The sequence below is a fragment of the Hyla sarda genome, chromosome 1 (assembly GCF_029499605.1).
Source record: "Hyla sarda isolate aHylSar1 chromosome 1, aHylSar1.hap1, whole genome shotgun sequence".
NCBI classification, from domain to species: Eukaryota; Metazoa; Chordata; class Amphibia; order Anura; family Hylidae; genus Hyla; species Hyla sarda.
The window spans coordinates 520,421,673-520,436,750 of record NC_079189.1 but is presented as its reverse complement, the minus strand read 5'-3'; the positions used below and the strand labels follow the sequence as shown (position 1 = coordinate 520,436,750).

At 44.3% G+C, this 15,078-nt stretch overlaps 1 protein-coding gene across 1 annotated transcript; it reads right to left on the bottom strand.

Annotated features, from left to right (window-relative positions):
* Nucleotides 1-1,458: 1,458 nt before the first annotated feature.
* Nucleotides 1,459-14,457, bottom strand: CCNH (cyclin H). Its single transcript, XM_056538636.1, has 9 exons — nt 14,272-14,457; nt 11,327-11,449; nt 10,366-10,439; nt 9,206-9,416; nt 4,554-4,717; nt 4,369-4,439; nt 2,594-2,705; nt 2,058-2,118; nt 1,459-1,831 (listed from the first exon to the last, which is right to left on the bottom strand). The coding sequence occupies exons 1-9, from the start codon at nt 14,386-14,388 to the stop codon at nt 1,793-1,795; spliced, it is 972 nt and encodes a 323-aa protein (XP_056394611.1). The 5' UTR covers nt 14,389-14,457; the 3' UTR covers nt 1,459-1,792.
* Between the last annotated feature and the right edge of the window lie 621 nt (nt 14,458-15,078).

Sequence of the window (15,078 nt, the reverse complement as noted above, 5' to 3'; positions counted from 1 at the left end):
TAAGACCTAGACCCTCATAGAGCGCATCCTCAGCTGACCAAGGCTCTTTACTTTCCTCCATATTTGTGGTAATACGGATAGCCTTAATAAGTTGTTCTGTATCCTCATGAGTAATCCAGGATACAGAATCTGAATCTTCAATTTCTTCCTCAGAAGATAAAACCTCCCTTTCTTCCCCTATAGTGGATTCATGAGAGGGGGATTGGGATAGCGGGGCAGGAAGGGCAGTCGTATCCTTCTGGTTTGTTAGGCCTAAGCCCTGCAGAGAACTCTTAAGCTCATCCTTAATCATCTTTTTGATGGTTAGTGCTAATGAAGATGATTCCTGGGCAACTAAGGTGTCTACACAGGATGGACAAATTGTTCTTTTATAAGAGGAATCTAGCGGGTTTCTGCACGGTCCACATACCTTATTATGAGCTTTAGATGACTCTTTCCTAGAGGCCTCAGTAGAGCTTTTATCTGCCTACAATGAAGCACATGATAACCCCAATTAGCCATTAAGAGGAAAAAACATGGAAAGGTCTCATCCAAGGAAGCTGTAATACCGGGCTGGAGCTCTTGGATTTAGCGCGTCCAACTTCTTTCCCAGGATCAGGCATGCTGGAGAAGGTCTTCGGTCTGGCAAGAACCGGAATTCAGGCACCAACTCAGGAACACTGCAGTATAGGATACTGCACGGGTGAGGGGCTGGCTGCTGCAGTCGGTGTGATCTCAGGACACAGAAGATGCAACAGATGCCCGGGACCGGAATCCACGTCTCTTATATTTTCGTGCGCACGCCGCCTGCGCATCCCCCAGGGTTACTGGGCCTGAAGTCATCATTGCGTGACACGTCCCTTTCGCATGCGCGCGCACACACGCAGAGGACGCGCAGAGACGGGAGAGCTGGCCACCGGATCCGCAGACTCCACGGCGTCTCCTGGAGGAAACACCGCCGAACCCGGACCAGACCCTGCCCGACCCCACAGCAGTCGTGCCGGCGGCTCCCGTGGAGATTTACGCCAGCCGGGAAACCCCTCTCCACCAGAGGCAATGGGGGCCCCGCAGCTCAGGATCGGGAGGAAAGAGGTCAGAAATTCTTCCAGGCCTCCTCTCCGTAGGACAGGAAACCTGAACTGAGGGTGGAGATGAGGAGGTCCAAATGTATCCAGGTTTCCTGTCCCACGGTGGTAGGTCCTCTCCAGGGGTGCTGTCATGGATGATCGGGTAAAATGTACGTCCTGGTGCATTAAGTACCAGGATGTACATTTATGTCCTGTGTTAAGGGGTTAAGAGATCTGCAGAGAAGAATGGCTGAAAATTCCTAAATCCAGATGTGCAGACCTTGTGGCATTCTAACCGAACAAGACTGTAGGCTTCCAAAGGGTGATTCAATTAAGAACTGAGTGATGGGTCTTAATACGTATGCCAATAAACTATTCAAATTTTTCCCCCTTTTCAATAAATTAGCCAAGATTGCCAACATTCTGTTTTTACTTTTGTCATTATGGGATAAGCACAAGGCTGCAACACAACAAAATATGAAAAGGTCTGAAAACATTCTGAATGCACTGTATATCTGCCAAGCTCCCCTGCCATCCAACATGATCCTGGCAGTTCAGACTGGTTGTTTAGCTGAACAGATTCCCTTTAATAAATTCTGTGTCTGTGAGTCAATGCTTTAAACAAGTGAATAAGAAAATCAAGACAAACAAATAAACTTTTAGTACATTACAAAGATGTAAAAAATAAAAATAAAAGGTAATATACAATTTATTATGTACATAAAGCATCAGGTGATGCTGAGCTACTAGAGAGAGTCCACAAGATCATCGTCACTCCAGTCCTCCTAAAAAAAAAAGAATAAAAAAAAAAAATAGCCACAGTAAGAGACAGCAGTGCTTTTCAGCAAGTATTAATCATATGATAAATAATTTTACAGCTGCAGTTTTCATGTAGATAAAGTCAAAGAAACATAAAAAGATGAACCATTACTACCCACTGGTTGTAATGTATAACATTGCCCTGCACTACCCCAACCTGTACATTCACATTAATTCCAGTGTTGTACAAACCTCTTCTGTTTTAGGCTTTTTCGATATGTAACCACCATCTTCATAACCTTTTCTTTTCCTCCTAGAAATAAGCATGTTTTGTATACAAATTAGAAGTTTATTTGCAGACAGTTTTATGAGTTATTGGTTTTAATAAATTTAGTAAACTGACCAATTTGATTCATTATGTAGAATATAATAGGAGGCCTGAAGTGACAAACACTGGTGCAATATACTATCATGGAAAAGTGTCCCTACAAAATTTGTTGTGCAATCTGAACGCGTTTAGTTCCATATAAATGAAGGGGGTTTTAAACAAACCTCAGCACCGAAATCCACGTGTTCTGTGCAAATTTTCTTGTGACAGAAAGATGCAAGCACAAGGGGTAAGAGATTAGAAAGACCTATTTATATGTAGAATATAAGTATTGTTTTACTACTCACACCAAGGTGCCTCAAGCTGTTGCAAAACTACAACTTCCAGCATGCCTGGGACAGCATGGGAGTTGTAGTTTTGCAACAGCTGGAGGCACCCTGGTTGGGAAACAGTGACTTACACATTCCCCGCAGAGGAAAATTCCGAGCTGTGGCACTTTTCCAATTTTTTCTCAATCATAGCAACTTCTTCAGGTCTGACAGCTTCATATTTTGACACCAGGATCTTAAGTCCTATAATCAGTAAGAGAAGATATCAGTAAACGGACAGTCATGTGAACTGTATGAATCTAATAGCAGGCAGGTCCCCGTTGTTTTGTTGGGTATAGTACAGGTGCCTTATAACAGATCTGCAATACTGTGCCAACAGACTGCTCTGAAGGTCCATAAAGTTTCACAGCGTCACCATGAGTCTATAATACAAATTCATAGGGACTCTGGGGAAGATTAATCAAAACCTGTCCAGAGGATAATTTGCTGAGTAGCCAATAGGAACCAATCAGATCGCTTCTTTCATTCAAAAATGAAAAATCTGATTGGTTGCTACGGGCAACTCAGCAATGTTTCCTCTGGACAGGTTTTGATATATTTCCCCCTCTGTGTGCAGGAGATCTAACACTAAATCACAGGTTGCAGAGATCAGAACATCAGAAAACTAGTTATATAATCACATAAAAAATACACTCACTGGGCACTTTATTAGTTACACTTATTCAATCGCTTGTTAACACAAACAGATAATCAACCAAATCAAATGGCAAGCTTGAAGCAGATGGGCTACAGCAGCGGAAAACTAGACCGGGTGCCACGCCAATCAGCTAAGAACTGAGGCTACAAGTCACACAGGCTAATCAAAATTTGACCATGGAAGACTGGAAGAATGTTGCCTGGTCCAAGAGTCTTGATTTAAGCTGCAACATTCAGATGTCATGGCCAAAATTTGGTGTAAATAACATAAGCATGGATCCATTCTGCATTCGGACGGGTGTGGAGGCCATTTTCTTGGAACACTTTGGGCCCACTTGAACATCATTGACAACCTACTCGAGTATTGTTGCTGACCATGTCCATCTTCTGATTGCTACTTCCAGCAGGATAACACAGCACGTCACAAAGCTCACATCATCTCAAACTGGTTTCTTGAACATGACAAAAGTTCACGGTGCTCATATGACCTTCACCAGATCTCAACCAAATAGATCCCCTTTGGGATGTGGTGGAGATTTGTATAATGGATGCCATTATGTTTTCAGCCTCTGGTGGAAAGTATGCCACCAAGAATAAATGCCAAATTGGATCCAATCTGGTACTAGCAAGGTGTACCCAATACAGTGTCCAGTGAGTGTCATTTAATGTAAATTAAGTGAAAGGCTTGAAGTGTAAATACTAAATACATCCATTCCCCATTCAGTAATTCTGGAAACTCTATTCTTTAAGCCTCTGGGGGAGATTTATCAAAACCTGTCCAGTTGCCCATAGCAACTAATCAGATCGCTTCTTTCAGTTTTCAGAGGCCTTTTCAAAAAATTAATGAAGCAATCTGATTGGTTGCTATGGGCAACTTTTACCCTACACAGTTTTGATAAATCTCCCCCTCTGTCTTTCACTGTTCCTCTATTGTTTTATTATATATCCGACTGGGCATTACCAGTTGGAAGTGTGTCCCATCACGGTCAGCTTAATTGTATAGTATCAGACTGTGTAGGGACAGGACCTCAGATGGCAACACCCAGTTGACTAGTTATACATTTCTTGTGAGAATAACATGAATGGCACGACAGAGCCGTAAGAAAAGATGTCCAGAATTATTTCTTGGGAAATGTTTTAATGCTATAGTCAAAAATGACTCCAGTAGGATAAATGCAGGGCAAAACACACACAAGTATACAAAACGTACGTCTCATTCCATCCAATAGGTGAGTCATGGTTTCTCTACTATCCTTCAGTGACAGACACTCCAATAAATAACTGGGGAACACAAAAAAAAAAAAAAAAACATTTTCTGACATGGGCTGCAATGTACAAAACTGACTAAAGAGAATTTGCTAAAGAAAGAATTTACATGTAAAATATTTCTTGTACCTTTCCATATTAATTCCTGCCCTAGACGCACTGGATAAAACCGCTGTGAGAGCAATAATGGATGGTGTGAACAGTAGACCGGCATCAGTCAGTGCAACCCGGTGCAAGAAGTCATCAGAGTTTTTCCTCAACATTTCAGGATTTTCCAGCATTGGGTATCGTGTCTAAAAAGAAAAAGTTGAGTTATTGGGTGTATGTAAAACTTTATTTTACCTTAATCATACCTGTCCTGTGGCAACAAAGCCAAACATTATTAAGAATGTGTGTTTTTCTCTGCCTTCTTCAACTTCTATGGAGAAGCCTACGGTAATAATGCCAGAAAAAAAAGCCATACCCGATTATGCAGAGTTTTAAAGGAAAACTGTCACCTGCACTATAACCAGATATTCCGGGTTATAGTGCGGGTGAACAGGAGACCGATGCAGGGTCTCTGACTGCTATACCTACCTGCAGTCAGGAACCCCGATCCTCTAAGTGTCCTCCTCTTTCAGCGCTGACTGGATTTAAATATTCATAAGCGGCAGTCACGTGACCAACACTTAAGAATATTTAAATCTAGCCGGCGGGCCCGCCTCAAAGTGCAAGTCAGCGTGAAAGAGGGGGACCTTCAGAGGATCAGGGTTTCGGACTGCAGGTAGGTATAGCAGTCCTCGCATCAGTCTCCTGTTCACCCGGTGTTTTGGGTTATAGTGTGGGTGAACGGGTGACCGGTTTCTTTTAACCCCTTTAGGACCAAGGCCGTGGGAATTCCGGTCCCTGCCACTCAACTACACCCCCCCCCCCCCCCCACCAGTTCGAGACGGTACCTATCACCGTTTAGCAGCAAGAGTGAGGTGGCACTGGTGCCACCTCATGATCGTCCCCAGGACTCCTGCTGTGGGGCGAGGACTTCTAGAGGGCGAGAGCGGGTGTCGGGAGTATTTACCTGGTGTGGGGACCGCGATCCAAGCCATCGGTGGTGGGATCGGGGCCCTAGGAGCGGCTGCAGCAGGCAGGCGGACAGAGCGCAGCAGCAGGAGGTAAGACCGGCCTCCTGCTGTTGCGTATCAACAACTCCCAGCATACTCAAAAGGGCATGCTGGGAGTTGTTATTGTTATGCAACAGCAGAAGGCACAACTACAAAAAAAAGAGGTAAGGAAGACTTAAGGATAACGAGTGCGTCCATCGCCAGAGGTTCTCGTGACTTTGCGACAAAGCAAGGAACCTGTCTGTTGTGGCGAGATGCGAAGAGGTCCACGTCTGTGGTCCCCCAAAGTTCGCAGATCTACACAGATGCCCACGGATGTAGAGACCACTCCCCCAGATCTGCAAAGGAGAGGCTGAGAAAGTCTGCTTCCCAATTCTCTACACATGGAATGTGGACCACGGAGAGAGCGGGAACCAGGGTCTCTGTACCGGAGAAAGGCAACTCTATTAGAGATTGCTTTGAAGCAGCATCTGCATCCTACGCCTTCAGCCACATGGAACGACGACCACTAAGTTACCCGAGGCAAAGGCCGTGCATCGGGCTGACTCCAAAGCCGCTATTTCCCCTGGAGAGTGGGAGCGTGTGGTGGTAGCCTTAGACTGGGGCATGTGAGACCTAGAATGAGGAGTTGGGGACCTGGCATGGCCCTTAGAGTAGGGGCACTGTCTGTGAGCTGGTGAAGATGAGCATGACCTACGGGAATAAAGTCTATCCCGAACACATGACTCTGGAGAAGAGCCTGGCAGTTACTTTGGGGGGCTTGTGAGAGCGCTGGGAGTGGGCGGGGGGGGGCGTTCAGGAGAGACCGAGCGGGATTCCCTGGGGTTCACACGCAGGGACGACCGCTCCAAGGGCGAAGCCACTGATCTGGAGACCCTAGCCAGGTCGGAGATCGACTGGGAAAGGGAGAAAACCCAATCTGGGGGAGGAGCAGACACCGTGCGTTCCGGAGGGACATCCTGAGAAGGCACAAGATGAATGGAGCGCATGGTGGAGCAGGCGGGACAGGTGGATTCAGTGGAACTACCGGGCATTTTGGTCTTGCAGCCCACACAAGAATAGTAGGAGACCAAGGCTGCGGTCGCCTTTCTGGGGGAGAGGGGGGGTTGGGTTTTGATCTGGGGTGGGACATAGTTGCTAATGAGAAGTAGTTAAAAAACAAAAGCACACCACATACTCAATACACACCAAACCAAAACACTTTGTTGTAGTGGCTTTTATATTTCATTATAGACCTAAAGGGAACAAATCAATCAGCAGATTTTAGCATATATGAAGCTTGACAACACTTTATATATGCTAAAATAGTTATCCTCACCATCCCCGGGAGAACATTTTTGCCCCCAGGGATGATAAAGAGATTAAGTTACAAAGTCCCCTCCGGCTGCCCTGCAAGTAGTCCCCTGGGTGGGGACTTCTACTTACCAGCATCAGTCACTCCGGCCGTGGTCCCATCCCCTCATCTTGACTAACGGCTCGCGTCACCACGCTGCTCCATGTGGAAGGGACCACAATTGTACTTTGTAATAAAACCTCTCATTTTACCGTAAAATGTACGGCAAACCCCCAAAAATATTTTTTTAGGGAGGAAATTTAAATGAAAACCACAATTTTGCACATTTTAGAGGGTTTCGTTTTCACTCTGTACCATCTACGGTAAAAGTGACATGTGTTCTTTATTCTGTGGGTCAATACGATTAAAATGATACCCATGGCTAGATAATTTTATATTTTTCTACCGCTAAAAAATAAAAAAAATATAAGACTTTTTGTACAAAATCAGTAATCTAAAATCGCCCTATTTTGACCACCTATAAAGTTTTCATTTTTCCGTATATAGGGCGGTATGAGGGCTAATTTTTTGCGCCGTCATCTGTACTTTTTATCGATACCACATTTGCATATATAAAACTTTTATATCTTTTTTTATACATTTTTTTGGGAATAAAATGTGACAAAGAAGCAGCATTTTTGGACTTCATTTTTTACGTTTACGCCGTTCACCGTTCGGGATCATTAACATTATAGTTTGATAATTCAGACATGGCATTACCAAATTTTTTTTTTATATATACATTTTTACGCTTTTTGGGGGTAAAATGGGAAAAACTGACAATTTTCATTTTTATTGGGGGAGGGGATTTTCTTTTTACTCACTTTTTATGTCCCCATAGGGGACTATCTATAGCAATCATTTGATTGCTAATACTGTTCAGTGCTATGCATAGGACATAGCACTGATCAGTGTTATCGGCTATCTCCTGCTCTGGTCTGCTCGATCTCAGACCAAAGCAGGAGACGCCAGTAGACGGACTGAGGCAGGTGAGGGGTACCTCCGTCCGCTATTACAGATGATCGGATCACCGTGGAAGCGCTGCAGGCGATCAGATCATCTATTTTAATATGCGCACTGCCGCAGATGCCGTGATCTGTACTGATCTGCATCTGAGGGGTTAATGGCGGACATCCGCGTGATCGCAGATGTCAGCCACTACCGGCGGGTCCCCGGCTGCTGATAGCAGCCGGAACCTGCCGTGTATGACGCGAGCACCGCTCCATGTAAAGGCAAAATAAATTTTAAAAAAATTGGAATTACGCAATTTTGTGGAGCAATAATGTTTCTGGAGCTCACAATACGGTAAATCTGACATGCTATCTTTATTCTATGGATCAGTCATTTAAATTATATCAAACTTGAATTTTTTTTTTATGTAAGGAGCTGGCCTGAGCCCCTTACATGACAGTGCGTTCAGCCTATCACCGGCGTTACGCTGACCACAGTGTGACGTTCCGAGCCTAAGAAGCAGGGACCCGAGCAGTGCCGGAGGAACGGGACACCGATACTGCAGCAACGGGGGAACATAGGAGGGTGAGCTTAGAAGTTGGAAAATGTAAAAATAAAAAGAAAAAAAAAGTGAAAAATCCCCTCCCCAATAAAAATGAAAATTGTCAGTTTTTCCCATTTTACCCCCAAAAAGTGTAAAAAAAAAATTTTATACATATTTGGTATTGCCGCATGCGTAAATGTCCGAACTATCAAAATATAATGTTAATGATCCCGTACGGTGAATGGCGTAAACGTAAAAAATTTTAAAAAGTCCACAAATGCTGCTTTTTTGTCACATTTTATAAAAAAAAAAAAAAAACGATGATCTTAACGTTTTATAAATGCAAAAGTGGTATCTAAAAAAAGTACAGATGACGGCGCAAAAAAAAAAGGGGCCTTAATACCGCCCTATATACGGAAAAAGTTATAGGTGGTCAAAATAGGGCGATTTTAGATTACTGATTTTGTACAAAAATATTAAAGTATCTAGCAATGGGTATCATTATAATCGTATTGACCCACAGAATAAAGAACACGTCATTTTTACCGTAAAGTGTACAGTGTGAAAACAAAACCCTCCAAAATGTGTAAAATGTTGGTTTTCATTTAAATTTCCTCCCTAAAAAAAAAAATTTTTGGGGTCCGCCGTACATTTTATGGTAAAATGAGAGGTTTCATTACAAAGTACAATTGGTCACGCAAAAGACAAGCCCTTATATGGGTCTGTACATGGAAATATAAAGGAGTTATGGATTTTAGAAGGCGAGGAGGAAAAACGAAAACGCTAAAATAAAGTTGGCCTGGTCCTTGAGGTGAAAATGGGCTTGGTCATTAAGGGGTTAAATCCTGCTAGTTACCTTTAGATCAATTAAATATCCTTCAAATGGTCTATATGGATTGTGCACGATCAGGTGGAAATTCAGCTGTTGGATAAGTAGTAACTCATATTCCAAGATTTGTTCCAGGATATTTTCTTGAGTGGTAGGGTTTTCTGGCAGGTTACCCACAAACTGGGCACTGGATACATTGAATTCATCTACTTTACATGCCAGGAATGAACAGGTCAACCTATAAGCATATAGAATATAGCGATTCAGCTCACAACACATTGTACATTAATACAATCAGATGGCCCTAACTTATTTGTAATTTTAAGGCAAAACTGATGTACAAGATGGGTGTGGTCTCAGTATGATAGGACAGGATATCCTGTCTGATAAGACAGGAAAGAGCACAGAGGCATCCCACCAGACAGGAGAGAGCACAGAGGAGTGCTATCAGACAAGAGAGAGCACAGAGGAGTGCTATCAGACAGGAGAGAGCACAGAGGAGTGCTATCAGACAGGAGAGAGCACAGAGGAGTGCTATCAGACAGGAGAGAGCACAGAGGAGTGCTATCAGACAGGAGAGAGCACAGAGGAGTGCTATCAGACAGGAGAGAGCACAGAGGAGTGCTATCAGACAAGAGAGAGCACAGAGGAGTGCTATCAGACAGGAGAGAGCACAGAGGAGTGCTATCAGACAGGAGAGAGCACAGAGGAGTGCTATCAGACAGGAGAGAGCACAGAGGAGTGCTATCAGACAGGAGAGAGCACAGAGGAGTGCTATCAGACAGGAGAGAGCACAGAGGAGTGCTATCAGACAGGAGAGAGCACAGAGGAGTGCTATCAGACAGGAGAGAGCACAGAGGAGTGCTATCAGACAGGAGAGAGCACAGAGGAGTGCTATCAGACAGGAGAGAGCACAGAGGAGTACTATCAGACAGGAGAGAGCACAGAGGAGTACTAGCCCACCCTTACTTACTGGGCTTTGTCCATGCCTGTGCTTCAGTTTGGACAAAGACATGATTTCTATAGAAAGGAAATTAATTTTTCTTATGCAGTATATTAGAAAGGTTAATGTTTTGCCAAGATGTACAACATATATAAAGTATTTGTGTCTGACAGCGCCCATTTAAAGCTAGACACGCCATTTATAAGTTACACATCTATATCATAGACAAACAATCAGCTCTTACATTATTATACGCGGATGGTGCTCCATGACGGAGTTATTGAGGTAAAAGCGTTTGAAGTACATACAAGCTGTTCCCTAATAGAAAAAAAAATAAAAATAGGTTAGATCATATCTTACATCCCTCATGATGGCAACATTTAGATTATTTATGTGTGATGGAGAAGCTGCAATATTGCTTTGTGTTCAAAAAGGCCTTTACTAACTGCTTCCTGAGCTCTAAAGAACAAAGAGAAGACAGTTGTAATAAGTAAGGCCACTTTCATGTGTGGTGGGTTTCAACCTAAGGCGTCCTCACCATTATGGACATTGTGGGTGCCACAGATAGGCCGTAGATTGAAATGCCGTCTTTAAAGATGTTTTCCAGGATTATTTTTAATTGATTGCCTATTTCAAGAAAATGCCATCAATAGCCGATCAGTGAGGGTCAAAACCCTTGCCGACCAATGTTTGCCAGAGCCATGGAGCCTGCATATTCAGAGAACAGAGCAGGAAGCAGATAGCTCCATACATTATGTAGTGACCTTGATGGGCTCCCTTAGTTAAACTTCTTCACTTTACAGGTGATTCGTAGGGGTGCAGGTTGTCAGACCCCCCAACAATACTTTATTGATGGTCTATACTCTATACTGAGCATAGACCATCAATAAAAACATCCTACAAAACCCTTTTAAACCCTACCTCTAATGACTGTCCCAGTGCATGGATTTCTATTTAAATTTTTCATATACTTTCATCTGGTGACTCGCTCCCAGACTAGCACGCTCTGGAGATGCATTTTCTGGAAGCCCCATTCAAGTCTAAGGGGCTTCTGGCAAATCTGTCTCCAGAGTGTACTAGTCTCAAAGCATACTGAGAGTTGTAGTTCTGCAACAGCTGGAGACACACTGTTTGGAAAATACTGCATTAGAGGTACATGAAGTTTACCCATGTCCAAAAATCTCTTTGATCCTGATCCTACTCACCAGAACAGATTTAGGCATGGCAGGTTTGAAGACATTGCAGAAATCTAGCAGTTTCTTCTCATAATGTTTACAAATTGTCAACTCCTCGAGGGGGTTCAGATTATAGATATCATAGAGATGAGCCTGCAAATGAAGGGAGAAAGTCATTACCAAATCTGTGACACGCTCCAGATGAAAAGTGTCACAACGCCTCTTCTCCTTATATCACACTAATGAATCCAGCTGAGGGGGACACAACGAAGACACAATGAGGCACAAGATGCAAATGTTCTAAAAACCTTTACAGGGTTTCCCAAAATTAAGGTTTTTCATTGTGCGGTTAAAAGATATTCTCATCATGTTATTCATAGGATAGTGGAGAACATGCTGATGAGTGAGACTCCCCAACAATCCTTAACAGAAGTAAAGTGGAATAAACACTGCTGAGCTGAGCATTGTCTGGACGCACATAGACAATGAATGGAGTGCTGGCCATGGATGGCTGGGGCATTCTGAGGGACATTTTACCTCTGTTCTACACATTAGTGATAGTCCCATCGGTCTGACCCCCACTGATCAGCCCACTGTGGGTAAAAGATAATATACTAATATGGGAATAGGTCTTTATTGCCGCTTGGGACTTGCCGCCAGGCCCTAATGTAAAGTTTTACTTACCTCGATTCACAGCAGTCTAGTGACATCTGCTGCTTATGTTACACTGGAGCGCCGACCGGAGGATCAACGTGGGAACGTAGGTGAAAGATTTTATTCTTTTTTTCAAACATGAGGGGACACTAATCATTGCGACACATGAGGGGGACAGTTATGGCTGTCATAGAGGGAGAGATGAGGGGACACTAATGATCACAACACAAGACTGTCACAGGTAGAGATAAAGGGACACTAATGATCGTGATGATGGGACATGTGATTGCAACACTAATAACTATCAGAGAGATGAGCGGACAGTAATGATTGTGACACAGGGATAGATGAGAGGACACTAGTGATTGTGAAACATAATGGGAGATACTAATGACCGTCAGACATGGAGAGAAGAGAGGACACCAATGACTGATCAAATGACGTCCTGTTGAAGGAGATAGCTCATGGAATAGGGGATGCGTTTTAGATTGAGGGGGGGGGGGTCCGAGCGCTGGGGCCCCCTGCGATCTCCTGTAGGGAGTCCCGGCTCTCCCGTGGAGAAGCGCGTCACGACTTCTGCCCGAAGCGGGGGCCGCCACGCCTCCTCCATATATCTCTACGGGAAAGCCGAACGGGAGAGCTGGAGCTCCATACAGGAGATTGCATGGTGCCCAAGCACTTGGACCCCCCACGATCTTAAATGTATCCCCTATCCGCAAGTTTTATTCCATGAGACTACTCCTTTAAGTGACAGGTGGCGCCCTGGCTCCTAACTTATTTTGAAGGCTCCTAGATTCATAACAAGTTTGGCAAGCCCTGCTTTTAATAGAAAAAAAGCCCCTTATCTATGTTTAATACAATCGCTGACTGGTATAATCACATGACCACAATATCCCAGCCATGTTACAACACATGTTACCTGCTAAAAAAATGTTTTTAATTATTGTACAGTATAGGAAAGAGGTCTCCAAACAGTGGAGGTCCACAGTATGGAGACCACTAGTATAGGGAAAAAGAGGTTTAATAAAAAACAAACATTCTAATCCTAAAGTTGTATGTACAAAGTGGATGCTTCTTTCACAGTCATCTGTATAAGTTAAAGCGCAACTCATCAAACCTGGGCCATATAACCTACACACAGAGTCTGTACTGTGTGCAGATTGTGTATTGGGCTGTGTTTTTACCATCTGTCTATCGTCTTTTGTTGCCTCAAAAAACAGTTTTGATGGAAGCCGCACACAGTCGTATAGGCGTGGCACGGGGTTCGCAATGCCCTGCCACGCCTATCTCCTGCACGTCAGCGCTTGGACCGCTGTGTGATTTACACATGGCCCAGCGCATGCGGCCCTTCGCTTACCCCCCCCCCCCCCCCCCCCCCGTGTGTGCCGCAGCGTGTATCGTCATGCTCTGCTGTTCAAACAAAAAACTTTATTCAGATGTGCACCTTTATTATTACTTTAATATCTAATAGTACCCGCTATCATCTTCTTGCTGTGTAGGTGATGCACGCTCTGTTGCTTCTATTTCCAATGCCTAGAGGCAGAGAGGAAGCGCGCTCCCTGCCTCTAGCACTGAGGGTAGGCGGCGGGAGCAAGAGCTTGCCATGACTACACACGCTGCGGCGCGCACGGGGGACAAGCGAAGGGATCTGTGTGTCAATCACACAACGGTCTAGGCGCTGACGTGCAGGGGATAGGCGTGGCGGTGGCGAGGGATTGCGAACCTCGCGCCATGCCTACCCGACTGTGTGCGGCCTCCATCAACACCGTTTTTTGGGGTAATAAAGGACGGCAGACAGAAGGTAAAAACACTGGCTATTACACAATCTGCACACAGTACATAGGCTGTGTGTAGGTTATATGGATAGATTTGATGAAAGTTGCGCTTTAAAGCATTGTTCACACTGGAGAAATGGCTTCTGTCTTTTCAATCAGAATGTTCTGACAGCAGACATCATGTAAGGAAAAGGTTCCGCAACAGATGGCTGGAAACAGCAACCCAATTGGTTGCTCTGGTCATTGCTAACTGAGGTCCAGTATACACTGCAGTGTTTTCCAACCAGGGTGCCTCCAGCTGTTGCAAAACTACAACTCCCAGCATGCCTGGACAGCCGAAGGCTGTCCAGGCATGCTGGGAGTTGTAGTTTTGCAACAGCTGGAGGCACCCTGGTTGGAAAACACTGGCATACTACATGAGCTCTGCTACATAATCTGGTGCAGGGCCTCTTTAAGACTCTAGAACAGGACACAAGCAGGAGTCCACAGTGTCAGCCAAGCCCTGCACAGGCAGATACCGGGGTCTGGATAAGACTCCGTACACACCTGCCCTGTCGCTCGTATTCTCGCACGGCAGCGGCTGTTAGCCTGGTTCCTGAGCCGCTGCAGCTCGTCCTCGCTGGGGAAGGTCCAGTGCTTCCTCTGCGTGCTGTTATGATACATGTTTCTGTCTCTTCGGCTGCGCACACATTATACGTCATCATTCAGAGTCGCTAGGTAAATACGTTATGGTGACGTCAGAAGAGCGCGCTCTCCAGTAATGGTCTTTTTTCTTTTCTTTCTTTTTTTTTTTTTTTTAAATAAACTTTATTTACACTAGCTTCAAGCCTCACAAGAGAAAACGACTGCCGCTACTACAGCACCCCAATGTTCTGCATGAAAACAGCTGTGCAGCGACATAGGAGATATATCAAAACCTGTGCAAAGGAAAAGAGGAGCAGTTGCCCATAGCAACCAATCAGATTGCTTATTTTTCGATGGGCTTTTCAATAATGAAAGAAGCGATCTGATTGGTTGCTATGGGCAACTGCTTCACTTTTCCTCTGCACAGGTTTTGATACATTTTCCCAAGTGTGTCTGTGTATATGATGTCTGTCCTGGTCCAGATATGACTAATAGGCCATGAACAGACAAAAAAACAACAACAAAAAATTTCCTCTCATTTTTCATCTAAATGTTATGCTATTTTATATAGCATTTTATCGGGTTCACACCACGATTTTACTATATGGTTTTGGCATACGGTTTCATTAAAAAAAAAACGTATGCAACCGTACAGAAAACCGTGCCCATAGACTTCCCATTCAAAACCGTATGCACCATAATGTATACGATTGTCTCCGTTTTTCAAAC